The sequence below is a fragment of the Eschrichtius robustus genome, chromosome 10 (genome assembly GCF_028021215.1).
Source record: "Eschrichtius robustus isolate mEscRob2 chromosome 10, mEscRob2.pri, whole genome shotgun sequence".
Taxonomy (NCBI): Eukaryota; Metazoa; Chordata; class Mammalia; order Artiodactyla; family Eschrichtiidae; genus Eschrichtius; species Eschrichtius robustus.
Genome location: NC_090833.1, coordinates 92,842,812 through 92,858,010, shown reverse-complemented (window position 1 = coordinate 92,858,010; position 15,199 = coordinate 92,842,812). Strand labels below are relative to the sequence as shown.

Below are 15,199 nucleotides of genomic sequence, written 5' to 3'. Positions count from 1 at the left end.
TTTCAGTGCAGAATATCTGATTACAGTGTTGTTTAGAGATTATGCTATTTGTTATTCGTTTGGAATTTTTGCCTCTATTCTCTTCAATTTCGCAAGAATCTCTTTCTTAGTATAAAATGCTCTGTGATACTTCACTTGTTTTAGAAGTTGAAGGTAGCTGATTTATTTTGTTTTTAGGTTCATCATATCTTTTAAAATAGTTTGAGGTGTCTTGGGATATCAGACATTTAGGTTGGAACACTTTAAATATTCCAGCCTAAACAGACATTTTAATTTTACAAAGTACTCCTGTTATAATTTATTTTATAGCTGTTTCTAATATGTAGAAAAATGGTATTATAACTTGGTTAGCTTTGTTTTATATTGAGATTAATGATTGCAGTGTTAGTAGCCACATTGGTTTTAAGAAAAATCTTACTAGTTTTAATGGGAAGAGAGTAAGAAGGATAAAATGGGAATGGTTTGAAGAAATTTATAGATATTAGTTGAAACTCTTGTTAGTGGTTTCTTAATTGAAGTAATTATTTGTGGCATTTGCTTTTTAGAAAATCATTTCGAGAAATATACCAAGCAGATTCTGAAGGATGGGAATTGTCAAAAGATCTGAGAAGTCATCTTGGACATTTAGAATCAGAACTTCAGTTTCTAAGTACGCTTACTGGCATCAGTATAAGACATTACTCCAAGAAGACAGAGGACCTAACGAGCACTGAGATGACAGAAAAGAGTAAGCATTAGTTTTTTTCTTTTTTCTTTTTATTTTTTTTGGCTGCGCTGTGTGGCTTGTGGGATCTTAGTTTCCCGACCAGAGATTGAACCTGGGCCCACGGCAGTGAAAGTGCTGAGTCTTAACCACTATGCATCCAGGGAATTTCCAGAGTAAGCATTAATTTTAATCTAGAAGTGGTATTGAAGTTTACCTTATTATACATAGGAAATTGGTTGTCTTATCATTGAATTAAAATTCTGCAAGATAACGATTTGAATGTGTGGTTGTGGTAAACTTGTTTTGTCAAGTGTCTATTCAATATCACAGTGTGTGTAATACTCTTAAAAGCTGCCTGAGGTAGATATTAAAGAAGACACAGTCTGTCATTAAGTAACTTAATAGTCAAGTAACAGCCATAAGCAATTTTAAGAACAGTAGCAGCATTAATTTGCAAATCTTAGCTGTTGTTCACTACTGACATGAGAGCGGTGTCATCTGTGGTGCTCTGCTGCTAATGAACATGGCCTTGTGGCCAAGATAAATATTTCAAGAGCTGGACCATTTAGCAGAGGAGGGTTTCTGGTCCCAATGACTTACGTTTTATTACCAAGGATCTGTGATGCACTAACAAGTAAGGGGAAGCTAATTCAGCTGTGCGATTGGATGTTGGGAACTTGGTTTAGAAGAAGGAATCACTTTAGGAAATGCTTCCTGATTTTTCCACCAAAATAACCCTCATGACCAGGGAGAGGAAGAGTGACCCTCAGAAGGTGGTGGGCAGCTCACCTCAGTGAAACTTTGAATTACATGTAGAAATGAAATTTAGACACTTCAAGTACTTGAAAGGAATAGATGGAATACAGAGAATATGGAGAGTGAGATTTTACTGTACAAAAGTCTCAGTCTTTCTATTTTGTGCCCCAGGTTTACCCCATCTGTAGAGGTGCTCGGTGGTGCCCATTCAGAATGCCTTTGAATGGGCTTGATTCTGAGCTTTCCCCATTGCTGGCTTAGGTTTTAATTTTCCTGGATCTGCCAGGTTAGTTCCACTTTTTCGTGTAATATCTAGCTTATCCATCTGATTTTCAGCTTCTAAAATTAGGTTACTCTCATCTTTTTCTCTTTATCCTTGTAAAATTGTGCCCTTCTGGGGGAAGGGGCAACATAGGGGTAGATTAAGAGGTACAGACCATTAGATATAAAACAAGCTACGAGGATATATTATACAACATGGGGAATATAGCCAATATTTTATAATAACTGTAAATGGAGTATAACCTTTAAAAACTGTGAATCACTATATTGTCCACGTGTAATGTATATGTATTGTACAGCAACTATACTTCAGTTTAAAAAACAAAGAGAATCGTGGGGACTTCCCTGGTGGCACAGTGGTTAAGAATCTGCTTGCCAATGCATGGGACACGGGTTCGAGCCCTGGTCCCGGAAGATCCCACATGCCGTGGAGCAGCTAAGTCCATGTGCCACAACTACTGAGCCTGTGCTCTAGAGCCCGCGAGCCACAGCTACTGAGCCCGCGTGCCACAACTACTGAAGCCCACTCGCCTAGAGCCCGCATGCCTCAACTACTGAGCCCATGTGCCGCAACTACTGAAGCCCGCGCGTTCTAGCGCTCACATGCTGCGACTACTGAGCCTGCGTGCTGCAACTACTGGAGCCTGCATGCCTAGAGCCCATGATCTGCAACAAGAGAAGCCACCACAATGAGAAGCCCTCGCACTGCAACGAAGAGTAGCCCCCACTCACCACAACTGGAGAAAGCCCATGCGCAGCAATGAAGACCCAACGCAGCCAAAAATAAATAAAATTTAAAAAAAAAGAAGCTCTACCTATTTCTTTAAAAAAATAAATAAATAAAAATTAAAAAAAAGAGAATTGTGCCCATTTGAACATACCTTCATTAGCAAAAGTAGATGGTAATAAAGTCAGAATAATGGTTATCTCTTGCTGGGGACATAGTGTATAGCCTGGAAAGGGCATGAGGGAACGTTATGGGGTACTTTAAACTTTCTGTATCTTGATCTTAGTGGTGGTTACATGGGAAACACTTGTAAATATATATATAAATATATATATATATATATATATATATATATATATATATATATATATATATATATATATATATATCATGCTGTATACTTAAGAATAGGGCATTTTATGCATTTGAGTGTATTCATGTTATACCTAAAAAAAGTACTTTTGCTGTCATTTTAGTAAAGTTTTGAGAGTTAACTGAGGTAAATACATGGATTTAATTTATTGTCTAACTAGAACCAGATAATGTTGAAAAAATGAAAGATATCTAACAGTTATCATGATTCAAATTTGTCTAGGGTCATACTAGCATATTTCTGTTTCTTACCTTAATCTTTGGTATAATCGATAACTAGAAAGTACAAGTTGTCTTTAATCTTATTTTGCAAAGGCGATCAATTTGGTGTACATTCTTCCAGGTATTTTCAATGCAAATACACTCTCACACATACACCCACGTATATTATAGGTATCCACACAAAATTAAATAATAGATATTTAAAGGAAATTGTTTTTTGCAAACAAAAATATTTATTTTTCTGATTTACAGGTATAAAGAAAGTTCTGCAGAGACACAGATTATCAGGAGATTGCCACATGATTACGTTTCAGCTTGAATTTCAGCTTCTGGAAATCCAGGTAAATTAAGAATACACTGTGATAGATAACACAGATTCTGCTGCTATGAAATAAAAACTCCCACACCCCAGTCTTCAGCAGTGGCTGAGTTGAGGAGACGTTCTTGAGCTAGGGCCCCCTTGTAGCACATTTGTGCAAAGTGGTACCATTAAAAAAATTTTTAAGTATGAATACCCCAGCAACTGCATACAGTAGGATTGTTGCTGAGAGCATAGTGCTTTATTGGAGGGCAGGTAGTAAGATGTTCCTGGGCTTCCAGTGCAAGCCCTGAGGTCATGGGAACAGTCTTGGATGCCCTCAGTCGTCAGCTGATATCTCAGTCATCTATTATCTATTATCTATTGCTGCTTAACATTTTCTCCCAAATTTAACAGCTTAAACCAATAAAACACATTTATTATCTCACAATTTTCTGTGTGTCAGGTATTTGGGAGCAGCACAGTTGGTGTTCTTGCTCAGGGCCTCTCCTATAGTTGTGGCCATGTGGGATCACTACAATCTGAAGACTGCTCAGGGCTGGAGGGTTAGACTTCAAGGTGGTTCACGGTTATGCCAGCAAGTTATACAGGACTGCTGAGACACAACATGGGAGGAAGATACTCTTGGTTAGGATTTTCACATAAAATCAGAAAGCAGACAGGATATTAACATGCAGCCCCTGGCCAGGATAGGGCAGAACAAGACTCAGACATCTTCAAAGTCTGGCTCCAAGAAGAATGGGATCCAGGCATAATTTTGAGAAATGATCAATCCTGGGCACATGCTTTGATAGCAAAAGGCAATTTCAACCCGTTGGTTTTATGAGTTTGGGCCTACAGGGAGTATGTGTAGAGGAGAGGAACAGGGAAGGGCAGGCACGCTGCCTTGGCCTCAGTTCATCAGATAACTAAAGTGGATGTAGACCAGTTGTCACAACCAAGTCATATGGATCTGCTGCTTGCTTGCCTTCGCAGTCATGTGCCGGGGTTCCTCATGCTTATCCTCAGCCACAGAAACATCCTCAAGTTGTCCCTTTTTGTATGCAACAGGAGTTGATGTCACATATCAAAAACTGCCCCCAACTAGTCAGGAGTAATTGGGTCCAGGTATCTGGGCTAGAGGTTTTGCTTCTTGAGTACTCTTTGCAGTCTATGTCCCTGGTTGTCACCACAGACCCTGGCAGGCTGAGAACTGACTGAGGGATATCTAGGCCTCTCATCTGATGGCAGAGTTTCCAGCTTGCTCCCACCTCAGAGTATCCCCTTTTAGTCTGTCAAAGTGACCAAGAACATCCACAGTGTGGCATTGCCAAAGCCGGTTGAGTAGGATGTCATGGACATGGGTGATGAGTGTCCCTAGGGAAGGTAAACTGTTCCCAGGTTGGCACCAGGCCTTGGAGCCATGCAGAGTCACCAAGATGATATTGTAGTTCTGTATGACCTCAAAAATCATCTGCTGAAGACTAAAACAGAATATGGACCCAAATGGGTTGATCTCGTTTAGGATGAAAAGCCCATGCCAGGACTCCAGACTCTCCTTTGTGTGGCCCAGGAATTCCTGGATGTTGTCTCATTGCATAAGGATGCATAGTTGGACAACTGCCTTTTCTTTCTTTATGCCTAATGTGATCCTAAGCTCAGAGTGGTGAGATACCAAATGCTTACCTGCATTCTGGCCTCCATTAATGCCCAGGCCTATAATCTGTGTCGGGTTGGCAGAGTCAGACGTCTGAGGTCTAGTTCCATGTCTGAGAACATCTGCACTATCAGTGTATACATTGTCCAGGAAACTGCTCAGGGGCATCCTAGTAGCCTTGGGGTCCTACAGGCTTTTTCTGCTGTTGGCATTCACCTTTTTTATAGTCACTCCCTGACTTATCTGGAGAGAAGCTAGACTGCTAGCAAAATTACGCTTATCCTTGGGAGGCTGTCCACAAGTCCAACTGAAAAAAGAAAGACCATCTGAAGTTGAGGTGAACGAGCTGCTCAGTGGAGCTATACATTCCAGGATAGGTTGTGGCCAAAGATTGATTAGTGTGCTCATTAGTGGGACTTTGGCCTGAGAGATAAAATAGACTGGAATATTTTAATTTCATTTTGTTGAAGTTCCATACTGTGGTCACCTTAAGCCTCTGAAGAAAAGCATCAAGTGGTAATTTGATCACATCATGAGTTAGATCAAGGATGAGGTTTCAGTTTGGGGGCATTTTTTAGAATGTAATGTGCTTCTGAAGAATGGCTATTACCTGACCAGAGGCATTCCCAGCATGAACTGGCACTGGGCCCCTGCAGCTCCCACAGTAGCTTAGCTTGATGGTCCTGGGTGGCCACCATGAAGCCACATAGACAGGACCAGAGCCATGTGGGCCCTACCATACAGGACGTGCTACCCCTGCTATAGTGGCTATGCTTCCTATCTCCTACCAGGCAGTAATGGCACCAGCCCAGACCTCACCTTTTAAGCTAATATTCTGATCCTCATACCACCAAAGCATGATTGAAAATTTTGTAACCATTTAGTATTGGCCTAAAGTTATACTGTTAGCTCACATGCTGAATGAATTAGAATTAGTTGAGCTGCACATAACAGAAAACTTAAAAATAAGGAAGGTTCAAAGTACTAAAAGTTTATTTCTCTATTGCTTAAACAAAATTGCAGGATATGTTTTCAAGGGCTAGTATGGTGGTTTCATGATCATCAGGCTCTGCCATCACCCATGTGACTTCCAAATCATGGTGCAATTATCACTTTAGCATTTCAGACATCGAAAAAGGGCTGGGCAAACCAGGGCTCATCTTTTCCATTGAAGGACACTTCTCAGAAGTTGTAACACCCATCATTTTCACCTACATTCCATTGGCCATTAAATTAGTGCAAGGGAGGCTGGGAATTTAGTCTTCATTATGCATGGCCATGTAGCCAGTGAAAAAATTGGAGCAAGAATGAAGTACAAATATTGGGGACTACCAGCAGTTTCTGTCCTACATGCTTTAGGGGATGCAGGGAAAAAAAATCTAAGGAGAGGAACAATTTATATTCTTTGAAAGACATAGAACACAGTAATTGCTGACTCTCTAAAGGGACATAAGTTGTCATTATATACATTTCGAAGTATGTAGGTGCTTTTCAACTGCTTGGTTTTACCTAATTTGCTACAAAAAGAGCATGCTGTCCCAGGCTATGTTAAGAACACTCCCTTTCTCTCTGCACCTTTCCAGTTTTATGATTTTTTTTATTTATTGGTAAACCCTCAGATGTTCTAGACCTACTTGGGTAAGTATATTTTTAGAACTATATCTCTAGTGGAATTGCCAGCTTAAAGGAGATTTACATGTAAATTCTGATTGATAGTACCAAACTGCCTTCTAAAATAATTTTACCATTTTACGTGTTGAGCAGATTTTTATAGTTGAGACTGATAGAAAAAAAGCAGTCGTAAATAAATAGCAACCTTCTGTGTTCTAAAACACTTTTTAAAACAAAATTTCCACTAGAGGGAGATGTTTAACTATCAGAAAATTAAAAAGTAACCTAAACAATAAAATTATCTTACTTATAGAATACTGTTATAATAAAATCATGGTAGTACAATGTTAGAAACCAAAGTGACCTAAAATCATATTAATAGAATGCTGGCACCAAAAGTGACCTTATAGATTATCTAGGTCAACCCTCTTATAGGGAAATACACCCAAATACACCAAATACACCAAATACATGTTTGAATGATTACCCATGTTGGCACAGCTGTTATTGTCAGATGCAGTTGGAGCATACAACTCTTTTCCCCAGATTTACTCTCTGGTGTTGTTAGTGCTATTGTACTGTTTGTAAGGAGTTACAAGAACGTGAGAATTAACATGTGTCAGCATTCATAGTCCATGCAGCATAATAAGTCAAATGGGTGGCAGTTTCTGGGGGAAGTGACAGTTAAGTATGTTTTCATAACTACTCTCCCTGAAATGCAATGAAATGAAAAAAAAGATTCAAAAATAGGGAAAATTTTAAATTAAAAAGAATATTTGGTCCTGGCACAACTTCAACTACTGGGAGCTATAAAAAATAAAATTGGCAGCTTGGATAATCACAAAGGTTTGAGAGACAACCAAGAACTAGGGCAGGGTTGAACAGTAAGGTTCATCTCCTACACAAGGCCAGCCCTTCAAGACTGGAGAGGTGACTGTTTCATCTAATGCATAGAAACCAACATAGATAATCAAGTAAAATGAAGAAACAGAAGAATATGTTCAAAACAAGAAAGAACAAGATAAAACCTCAGGAAAAATCCTTAACGAAACAGAGATAAGTAATTTACCTGATAAAGAGTTCAAAGTAATGGTTATAAAGGTGCTAGCCAAACTCAGGAGAAGAATGGATGAAAACATGAACTTCAACAAAGATATGGAAAATATAAGAAAGTTCCAAACAGAAGTCCCCAAGCTAAAGAGTATAGTAACTGAACTGAAAAATACATCGGAGATTTTAACAGCAGACAACATGAGGCAGAAGGAGAGATCAGTGAACTCAAAGACAGGGCACAGGAGCTCACCAAATCAAAGCAGCAAAAACGAAAAAGAATGAAAAAAAAGTGAAGATAGCTTAAGGGATTTATGGGACAACATGAAGTGTGCTAACATTCACATTATAAGGAGTCTCAGAAGGAGAAGAGAAAGGGTCTGAAAACATATTTGAAGAAATAATGGTGGAAAACTTCCCTAAACTGTAAAATCAGTTCGCCAGATCCAGGAACCCCCGAGAGTTCCAAATAATAGGAACCGCAAAAACCCCACACCGACACATTAAAATTAAAATACCAAAATTTGAAAACAAGGAGAGACTCTTAAAAGCAGCAAGAGAAAAACAATTGTTATGTACAAGGGAACACCCTAAAGACCTTAAGCAGATTTTTCAGCGGAAACTTTGCAGGTCAGATGAGAGTGGCATATGTATTCAAAGTGCTGAAAGAAAAAAATTTCCAACCAAGAATTATCAACCTGGCAAAGTTATCATTCAGAATCGAAGAAGAGGTAAAAGAATTTTGCAGATAAGCAAAAGCTAAAGGAGTTCATCACCACTAAACCAGCCTTAAAAGAAATGTTAAAGGGATTTCTTTAAGCTGAAAAGAAATGGCACTAATTAGTAACAGGAAAACGTGAAAGTATAAATCTCACTGGTAAATGTAAATATGTAGTATAGGTAGTGAATTCATCACTTATAAAGCTAATACAAAGGTTAAAAGACAAAAATAGTAAAAACAACTAACTACAATAATTATTTAAGGGATATACATGATAAAAATATGTAAAATGTAAAATCAAGAACATAAAACGTTGAGGGGGAGAGTAAACATGTAGAGCTTTGGAATGTGTTTAAGTTGTTATCAACTTAAAAGAGACTGTTATAAATGTAAGTTGTTATTTGTAAGCCTCATGGTAACCATAAAACTGAAACCTATAGTAGATACACAAAAGGTAATGAGAAAGGAATATTAGCATACTACTAAAGAAGGTCATTTAACCACAAAGGAAGAAAGCAAGAGAAGAACAGAGAAACTACAAAACACTAGAAAACAATGAACAGAGTGACATTAAGTACATATCTATCAATAATTACTTTAAATGTAAATGGACTAAATTCTCCAATCAAAAGAAATAGAGTAGATGAACAAATAAAAAACAAGACCCCTCTGTACGCTGCCTGCAAGAGACTCACTTCAGGGCTTCCCTGGTGGCGCAGTGGTTAAGAATCCACCTGCCAATGCAGGGGACACGGGTTCGAGCCCTGGTCTGGGAAGATCCCACATGCCGCGGAGCAACTAAGCCCGTGCGCCACAACTACTGAGCCTGTGCTCTAGAGCCCGTGAGCCACAACTACTGAGCCCGTGTGCCACAACTACTGAAGCCCATGCACCTAGGGCCTGTGCTCTGCAACAAGAGAAGCCACTGCAATGAGAAGCCCATGCACTGCAACGAAGAGTAGCCCCCGCTCGCCGCAACTAGAGAAAAGCCCTCGTGCAGCAATGACGGCCCAACACAGCCAAAAATAAATAAATAAATAAAATTAAAAAAAAAAAAAGAGAGACTCACTTCAGGTGTAAGGACACACACAGACTGAAAGTGAAGGGGTGGAAAAATATATTCCATGCAAATGAAAACCAGAAGAAATCTGTGGTAGCTATACTTATATCAGACAAAATAGACTTTTAGGAAAAGGCTATAATAAGGGACAGGAGGGCACTACATCATGCTAAAGGGGTCAATTCAATAAGAGGATATAACATTTATAAATATTTATGCACCCAGCAGAGGAGCACCTACATATACAAAGCAAATATTGACAGACCTAAAGGAGAAACAGACAGCAATATAATAATAATTGGGGACCTTAAATTGATCACACATCAATGGATAGATCAGGGAGAAAATCAATAAGGAAACATTGACCTTAAAGAACACGTTAGACCAGATTGACTTAACAGAATTATATAGAACATTCCTTCCAAAAGCAACACCATACACATTCTTTTCAGGTATATATGGAACATTCTCCAGGATAGAACATATATTCTTAACTTATATGTTATAAGTCTTAAATATAAGAAAGTTGAAATGATGTCAAGCATCTTTTCCAACCACAGTGGTATGGCTAGAAATCAATTACAAGAAGAATGCTGGAAATTTCACAAATATGTGGAGATTAAAAACATGCTACTGAACAACCAATGGGTCAAAAAAGAAATGGAAGCAAAATAAAGAAATACCTTGAGACTAATGAAAATGGAAATACAACATACCAAAACTTATGGGCTGCAGTAAAAGCAGTTCTGAAAGGGAAGACCATAGCAATATATGCCCATCTGAAGAAACAAGAAAAATCTCAAACAACCTAACTTCATACCTCAAGGAACTGAGGTATAAAGATAAATAAGAACAAATGAAGCCCAGAGTTACCAGAAGGAAGGGAATAACATAGATCAGAGGGAATTCCCTGGTGTTCCAGTGGTTGGGACTCTGTGCTATCACTGCCAAGGGCCTGGGTTTGATCCCTGGTGGGGGAACTAAGATCCTGCAAGCCACTTGGTGGGGCCAAAAACAAACAAATAAACAAGGCAAACAAAAAACCTATGAACATAGATCAGAACAGAAACAAATGAAATAGAGACTAAAAAGACTTTAGAAAAGATCAATGAAATTAAGAGCAGATTCTTTGAAAGGATAATCAAAATTGGTAAATCTTTAGCTAGACTCACCAAGAAAAAAAAAAAACTCAGATAAAATCAGAAATGAAAGGTGAGTCATTACAACTGCTACCACAGGAATACCAAGGATCATAAAAGACTACTGTGAACAATTATGCACCAACAAATGGATAAACTCCTAAAAACAACCTTCCAAGACTGAATCAGGAAAAAATAGAAAATCTGAACAGACCAGTTACTAATAGGGAGATTGAATCACTAATTTAAAACCTCCCAACTAACTAAAATCCAGGACCAGATGGCTTCACTGATGACTGCTACCAAACATTTAAAGAGGAATTAATACCAGTGCTTCTCAAACTCTTCCAAAAAGAGGAGGAACACTTCTGAACTTACTTTACAAGGCCAGCTTACCCTGATACCCCAAACAGACAAGGGCACAGAAAAGAAAATTATAAGCCAATATTCCTGGTGAACATAGATGTAAAAATCTTCAACAAAATATTAGCAAACTAAATTCAGCAATACATTAGAAGGATCATTCCCAATGATCAAGTGGAACTTATTCCAGGGATGCAAGGATGGTTCAACATTTGCAAATCAATTGATGTGCTACACCACATTAACAAAAAAGGATAAACAATCATATGATTATCTCAATAAATGCAGAAAAAGCATTTGATAAAATTCAGCAACCATTTATGGTAATAACCTCAACAAAGTGGGTATAGAAAAGCTTTTGCACAGAAAAGGAAACCATAAACAAGACGAAAAGACAACCCTCAGAATGGGAGAAAATATTTGCAACCGAAGCAACTGACAAAGGACTAATCTCCAAAGTATACAAGCACCTCATGTAGCTCAATATAAGAAAAGCAAACAACCCAATCCAAAAATGGGCAGAAGACCTAAATAGACATTTCTCCAAAGAAGATATACAGATTGCCAACAAACACATGAAAGGTTGCTCAACATCACTGATTATTAGAGAAATGCAAATCAAAACTACAATGAGGTATCACCTCACACCGGTGAGAATGGCCATCATCAAAAAATCTACAAACAATAAATGCTGGAGAGGGTGTGGAGAAAAGGGAACCCTCTTGCACTGTTGGTTGGAATGTAAATTGATACAACCACTATGGAGGACAGTATGGAGGTTCCTTAAAAAACTAAAAATAGAACTACTATATGACCCAGCAATCCCACTACTGGGTATATACCCTGAGAAAACCATAATTCCAAAAGAGACATGTACCACAATGTAGCACTATTTACAATAGCCAGGACATGGAAGCAACGTAAGTGTCCATCGACAGTTGAATGGAATATTACTCAGCCATAAAAAGAAACAAAATTGACTTACTTGTAGTGAGGTGGGTGGACCTAGAGTCTGTCATACAGAGTGAAGTAAGTCAGAAAGAGAAAAACAAATACCGTATGCTAACACATATATATGGAATCTTAAAAAAAAAAAAAAAAAAAGGTTCTGACGAACCTAGGGGCAGAACAGGAATAAAGACTCAGACATAGAGAATGGACTTGAGGACATGGGGAGGGGGAAGGGTAAGCTGGGACGAAGTAAGAGAGTGGCCTTGACATATATACACTACCAAATGTAAAATAGATAGCTAGTGGGAAGCAGCTGCATAGCAGAGGGAGATCAGCTTGATGCTTTGTGACCACCTAGAGGGGTAGGATAGGGAGGGTGGGAGGGAGACACAAGAGGGAGGGGATATGGGGATATATGTATATGTATAGCTGATTCACTTTGCTATACAGCAGGAACTGATACAACATTGTAAAGCAATTATATTCCAATAAAGATGTTAAAAAAATAAAAAATTAAAATAAATAAATAAAATAGATAGCTAGTGGGAAGCAGCCGCATAACACAGGGAGATCAGCTCCATGCTTTATGACCACCTAGAGGGGTTGGATAGGGAGGGTGGGAGGGAGACGCAAGGGGGAGGAGATATGAGGATATATGTATACGTATAGCTGATTCACTTTGTTGTACAGCAGAAACTAACAACATTGTAAAGCAATTATACTCCAATAAAGATGTTAGAAAAAGATAAAGTTATTATTAAAATGTTAAAAAAAAGTGGGTATGGAGGGAATATACCTCAAAATAATAAAGGACATATATGATAAGCTCACAGCTAACTTCACACTCAATAGTAAAAAGCTGAAAGCTTTTCCTGTAAGATCTAGAATAAGACAAAGGATGCCCGTTCTTGCCGTGTTTATCCAACACAGTATTGGAAGTTTTAGCCAGATCAGTTAGATTAAAAAAAAGAAATAAAAGGCATCCAAATTGGAAAGAAAGAAGTCATACTGTCACTATTCATAGATGACATGTTATTATTTATAGAAAACCCTAAAGGCTCCACTAAAAAAAAAAAGAACCAAAAAAACTGTTAGAACAAATGAACTAATTCACTTAAGTTGCAGAATACAGAATCAATAAATCTGTTGCATATCTATACACTAATAATGAACTATCAGAGAAATTAAGAAAACAATTTCATTTACAATAGCATCAAAAAGAATAAAATACCTACAAATAAGTTTAACCAAGGAGGTGAAAGGGCTGTGCACTGAAAACTATAAGACATTGATGAAAGAAGTTTATAACACAAATAAGTAGAAAGATACTCCATGCTCATAGATAGGAAGAATTAATGTTGTTAAAATGTCCATACTGACAAAAGCTATCTGCAGATTCAGTGCAATCCCTACCAAAATTCCAACGATGTTTTTCACAGAAATAGAAGAAACTCTTAGAATTTGTTTGGAACCACAAAAGATCCCAAATAGCCAATGCAATCTTTTTTTTTTTTTTTTAATAAATGTATTTATTTATTTATTTATTTTTGGCTGCATTGGGTCTTCGTTGCTGCACGTGGGCTTTCTCTAGTTGCAGTGAGCGGGGGCTACTCTTTGTTGTGGTGTGCAGTCTTCTCATTGCGGTGGCTTCTCTTGTTGCAGAGCACGGGCTCTAGGCATGCGGGCTTCAGTAGTTTTGGCACATGGGCTTAGTTGCTCCATGGCACGTGGGATCTTCCTGGACCAGGGCTCAAACCCGTGTCCCCTGCAGGCGGATTCTTAACCACTGTGCCACCAAGTACCTCCAAAGCAATCTTGAGAAAGAATAAGCCTGGAGCCATTACGCATCTTGAGTTCAAATTGTATTACAAAGCTATAGTGATCTAAACATATTGTGTTGGCATAAAATGGATACATATGTCAATGGAACAGAATAGAGAACCCAAGAAATAAACCCATGCATATATGGTCAATTAATTTATGTCAAAACAGCCAAGATTATAGAAAGGTGAAAGGATAGTCTCTTCAATAAATGGTGTTGGGAAAACTGGATAGCCACATGCAAAAGGATGAAACTGGACCACTCTTACATCATACATTAAAACCTAACTCAAAATGGATTAAAGATTTGAATGTAAGACCTGAGACCATAAGACTCCTAGAAGAAAACATAGGTGGTAATCTCCTTGACATCATTCTGGTGATGATTTTTTGGATTTGACACTAAAGGCAAAAATAAACAAGTAGAACTACATGAACCTAAAAAGTTTCTGCATAGCAAAGGAAACCATCAACAAAATTACAAGGCTGAATGGGAGAAAATATTTGCAAATCATGTCTGATAAGGTGTTAATATCCAAAACATGTAAAGAACTCATAAAACTCAATAGTGAAAAAAATATCTGATTAAAAATGGGCAGAGGATTTGATTAGACATTTTTCCAGAGAAGACAAACAGAAGACCAGCAGGTACATGCAAAGGTGTTCAACATTACACTATTCATTGAGGAAATGTAAATCAAAACCACAATTAGATATAACCTCACACCTGTTAGAATGTGTAATGTAAAAAGTACAAGAAATAACAAGTGTTGGTGAGGATGTAGGGAAATGGAAATTCTTGTGCACTGTTGGTCGCAATGTAAATTGGTGCAGCCACTATGGAAAATAATATGGAGGCTCCTCAGAAAGTTAAAAATATAGCTGTTACATGATCCAGCAATTCTTCTGGGTATTTTATTCAAAGGAAACAAAAACACTAACTCAAAAAGATACATGCACCCCCATGTTCATTGCAGCATTATTTACAATAACTGAGACATGGAAACAAATTTAGTGTCCATCGATGGACGAATGGATAAAGAAAATGTCTGTATATAAAATGGAATATTATTCAGCCATAAAATGAATGAAATCTTGCCATTTGTGACAACATGGATGGACCTTGAGGGCATTATGCTAAGTGAACTTGGACAGAGAAAGACAAGTACTGTATGCTCTTACTTATATGTGGAATCTAGGAAACAGCATAAACAAAAAGAAGAGCAAGCTTATAGATGCAGAGGATAGATTGGTGGTTGCCAGGGGAGGGGGTTGGGGGAAATGGGTGACGGTGGTCAAAAGGTACAGACCTCCAGTTAGAAAATAAATTAGTCATGGGGATCTAATGTACAGTATGGCAACTATAGTTAATAATACTTTATTGCATTTTTGAAAGTTGCTAAGAAAGTAAATCTTCAAATCATCACAAAGAAACAATTTTTGTAATTATGTGTGTTGTTGAA

General features: G+C 38.0%; 1 protein-coding gene across 2 annotated transcripts in view; it reads left to right on the top strand.

Annotated features, from left to right (window-relative positions):
• The window catches only part of CENPP (centromere protein P), a 228,467-nt gene that overhangs the window by 21,478 nt on the left and 191,790 nt on the right, over positions 1-15,199 (top strand). For both annotated transcript variants that reach the window (XM_068553294.1, XM_068553295.1), the window contains exons 2-3: positions 546-727; positions 3,318-3,406. In XM_068553294.1, coding sequence (XP_068409395.1) covers positions 546-727; positions 3,318-3,406 — 271 coding nt within the window. The remainder of the gene's footprint in view (positions 1-545; positions 728-3,317; positions 3,407-15,199) is intronic.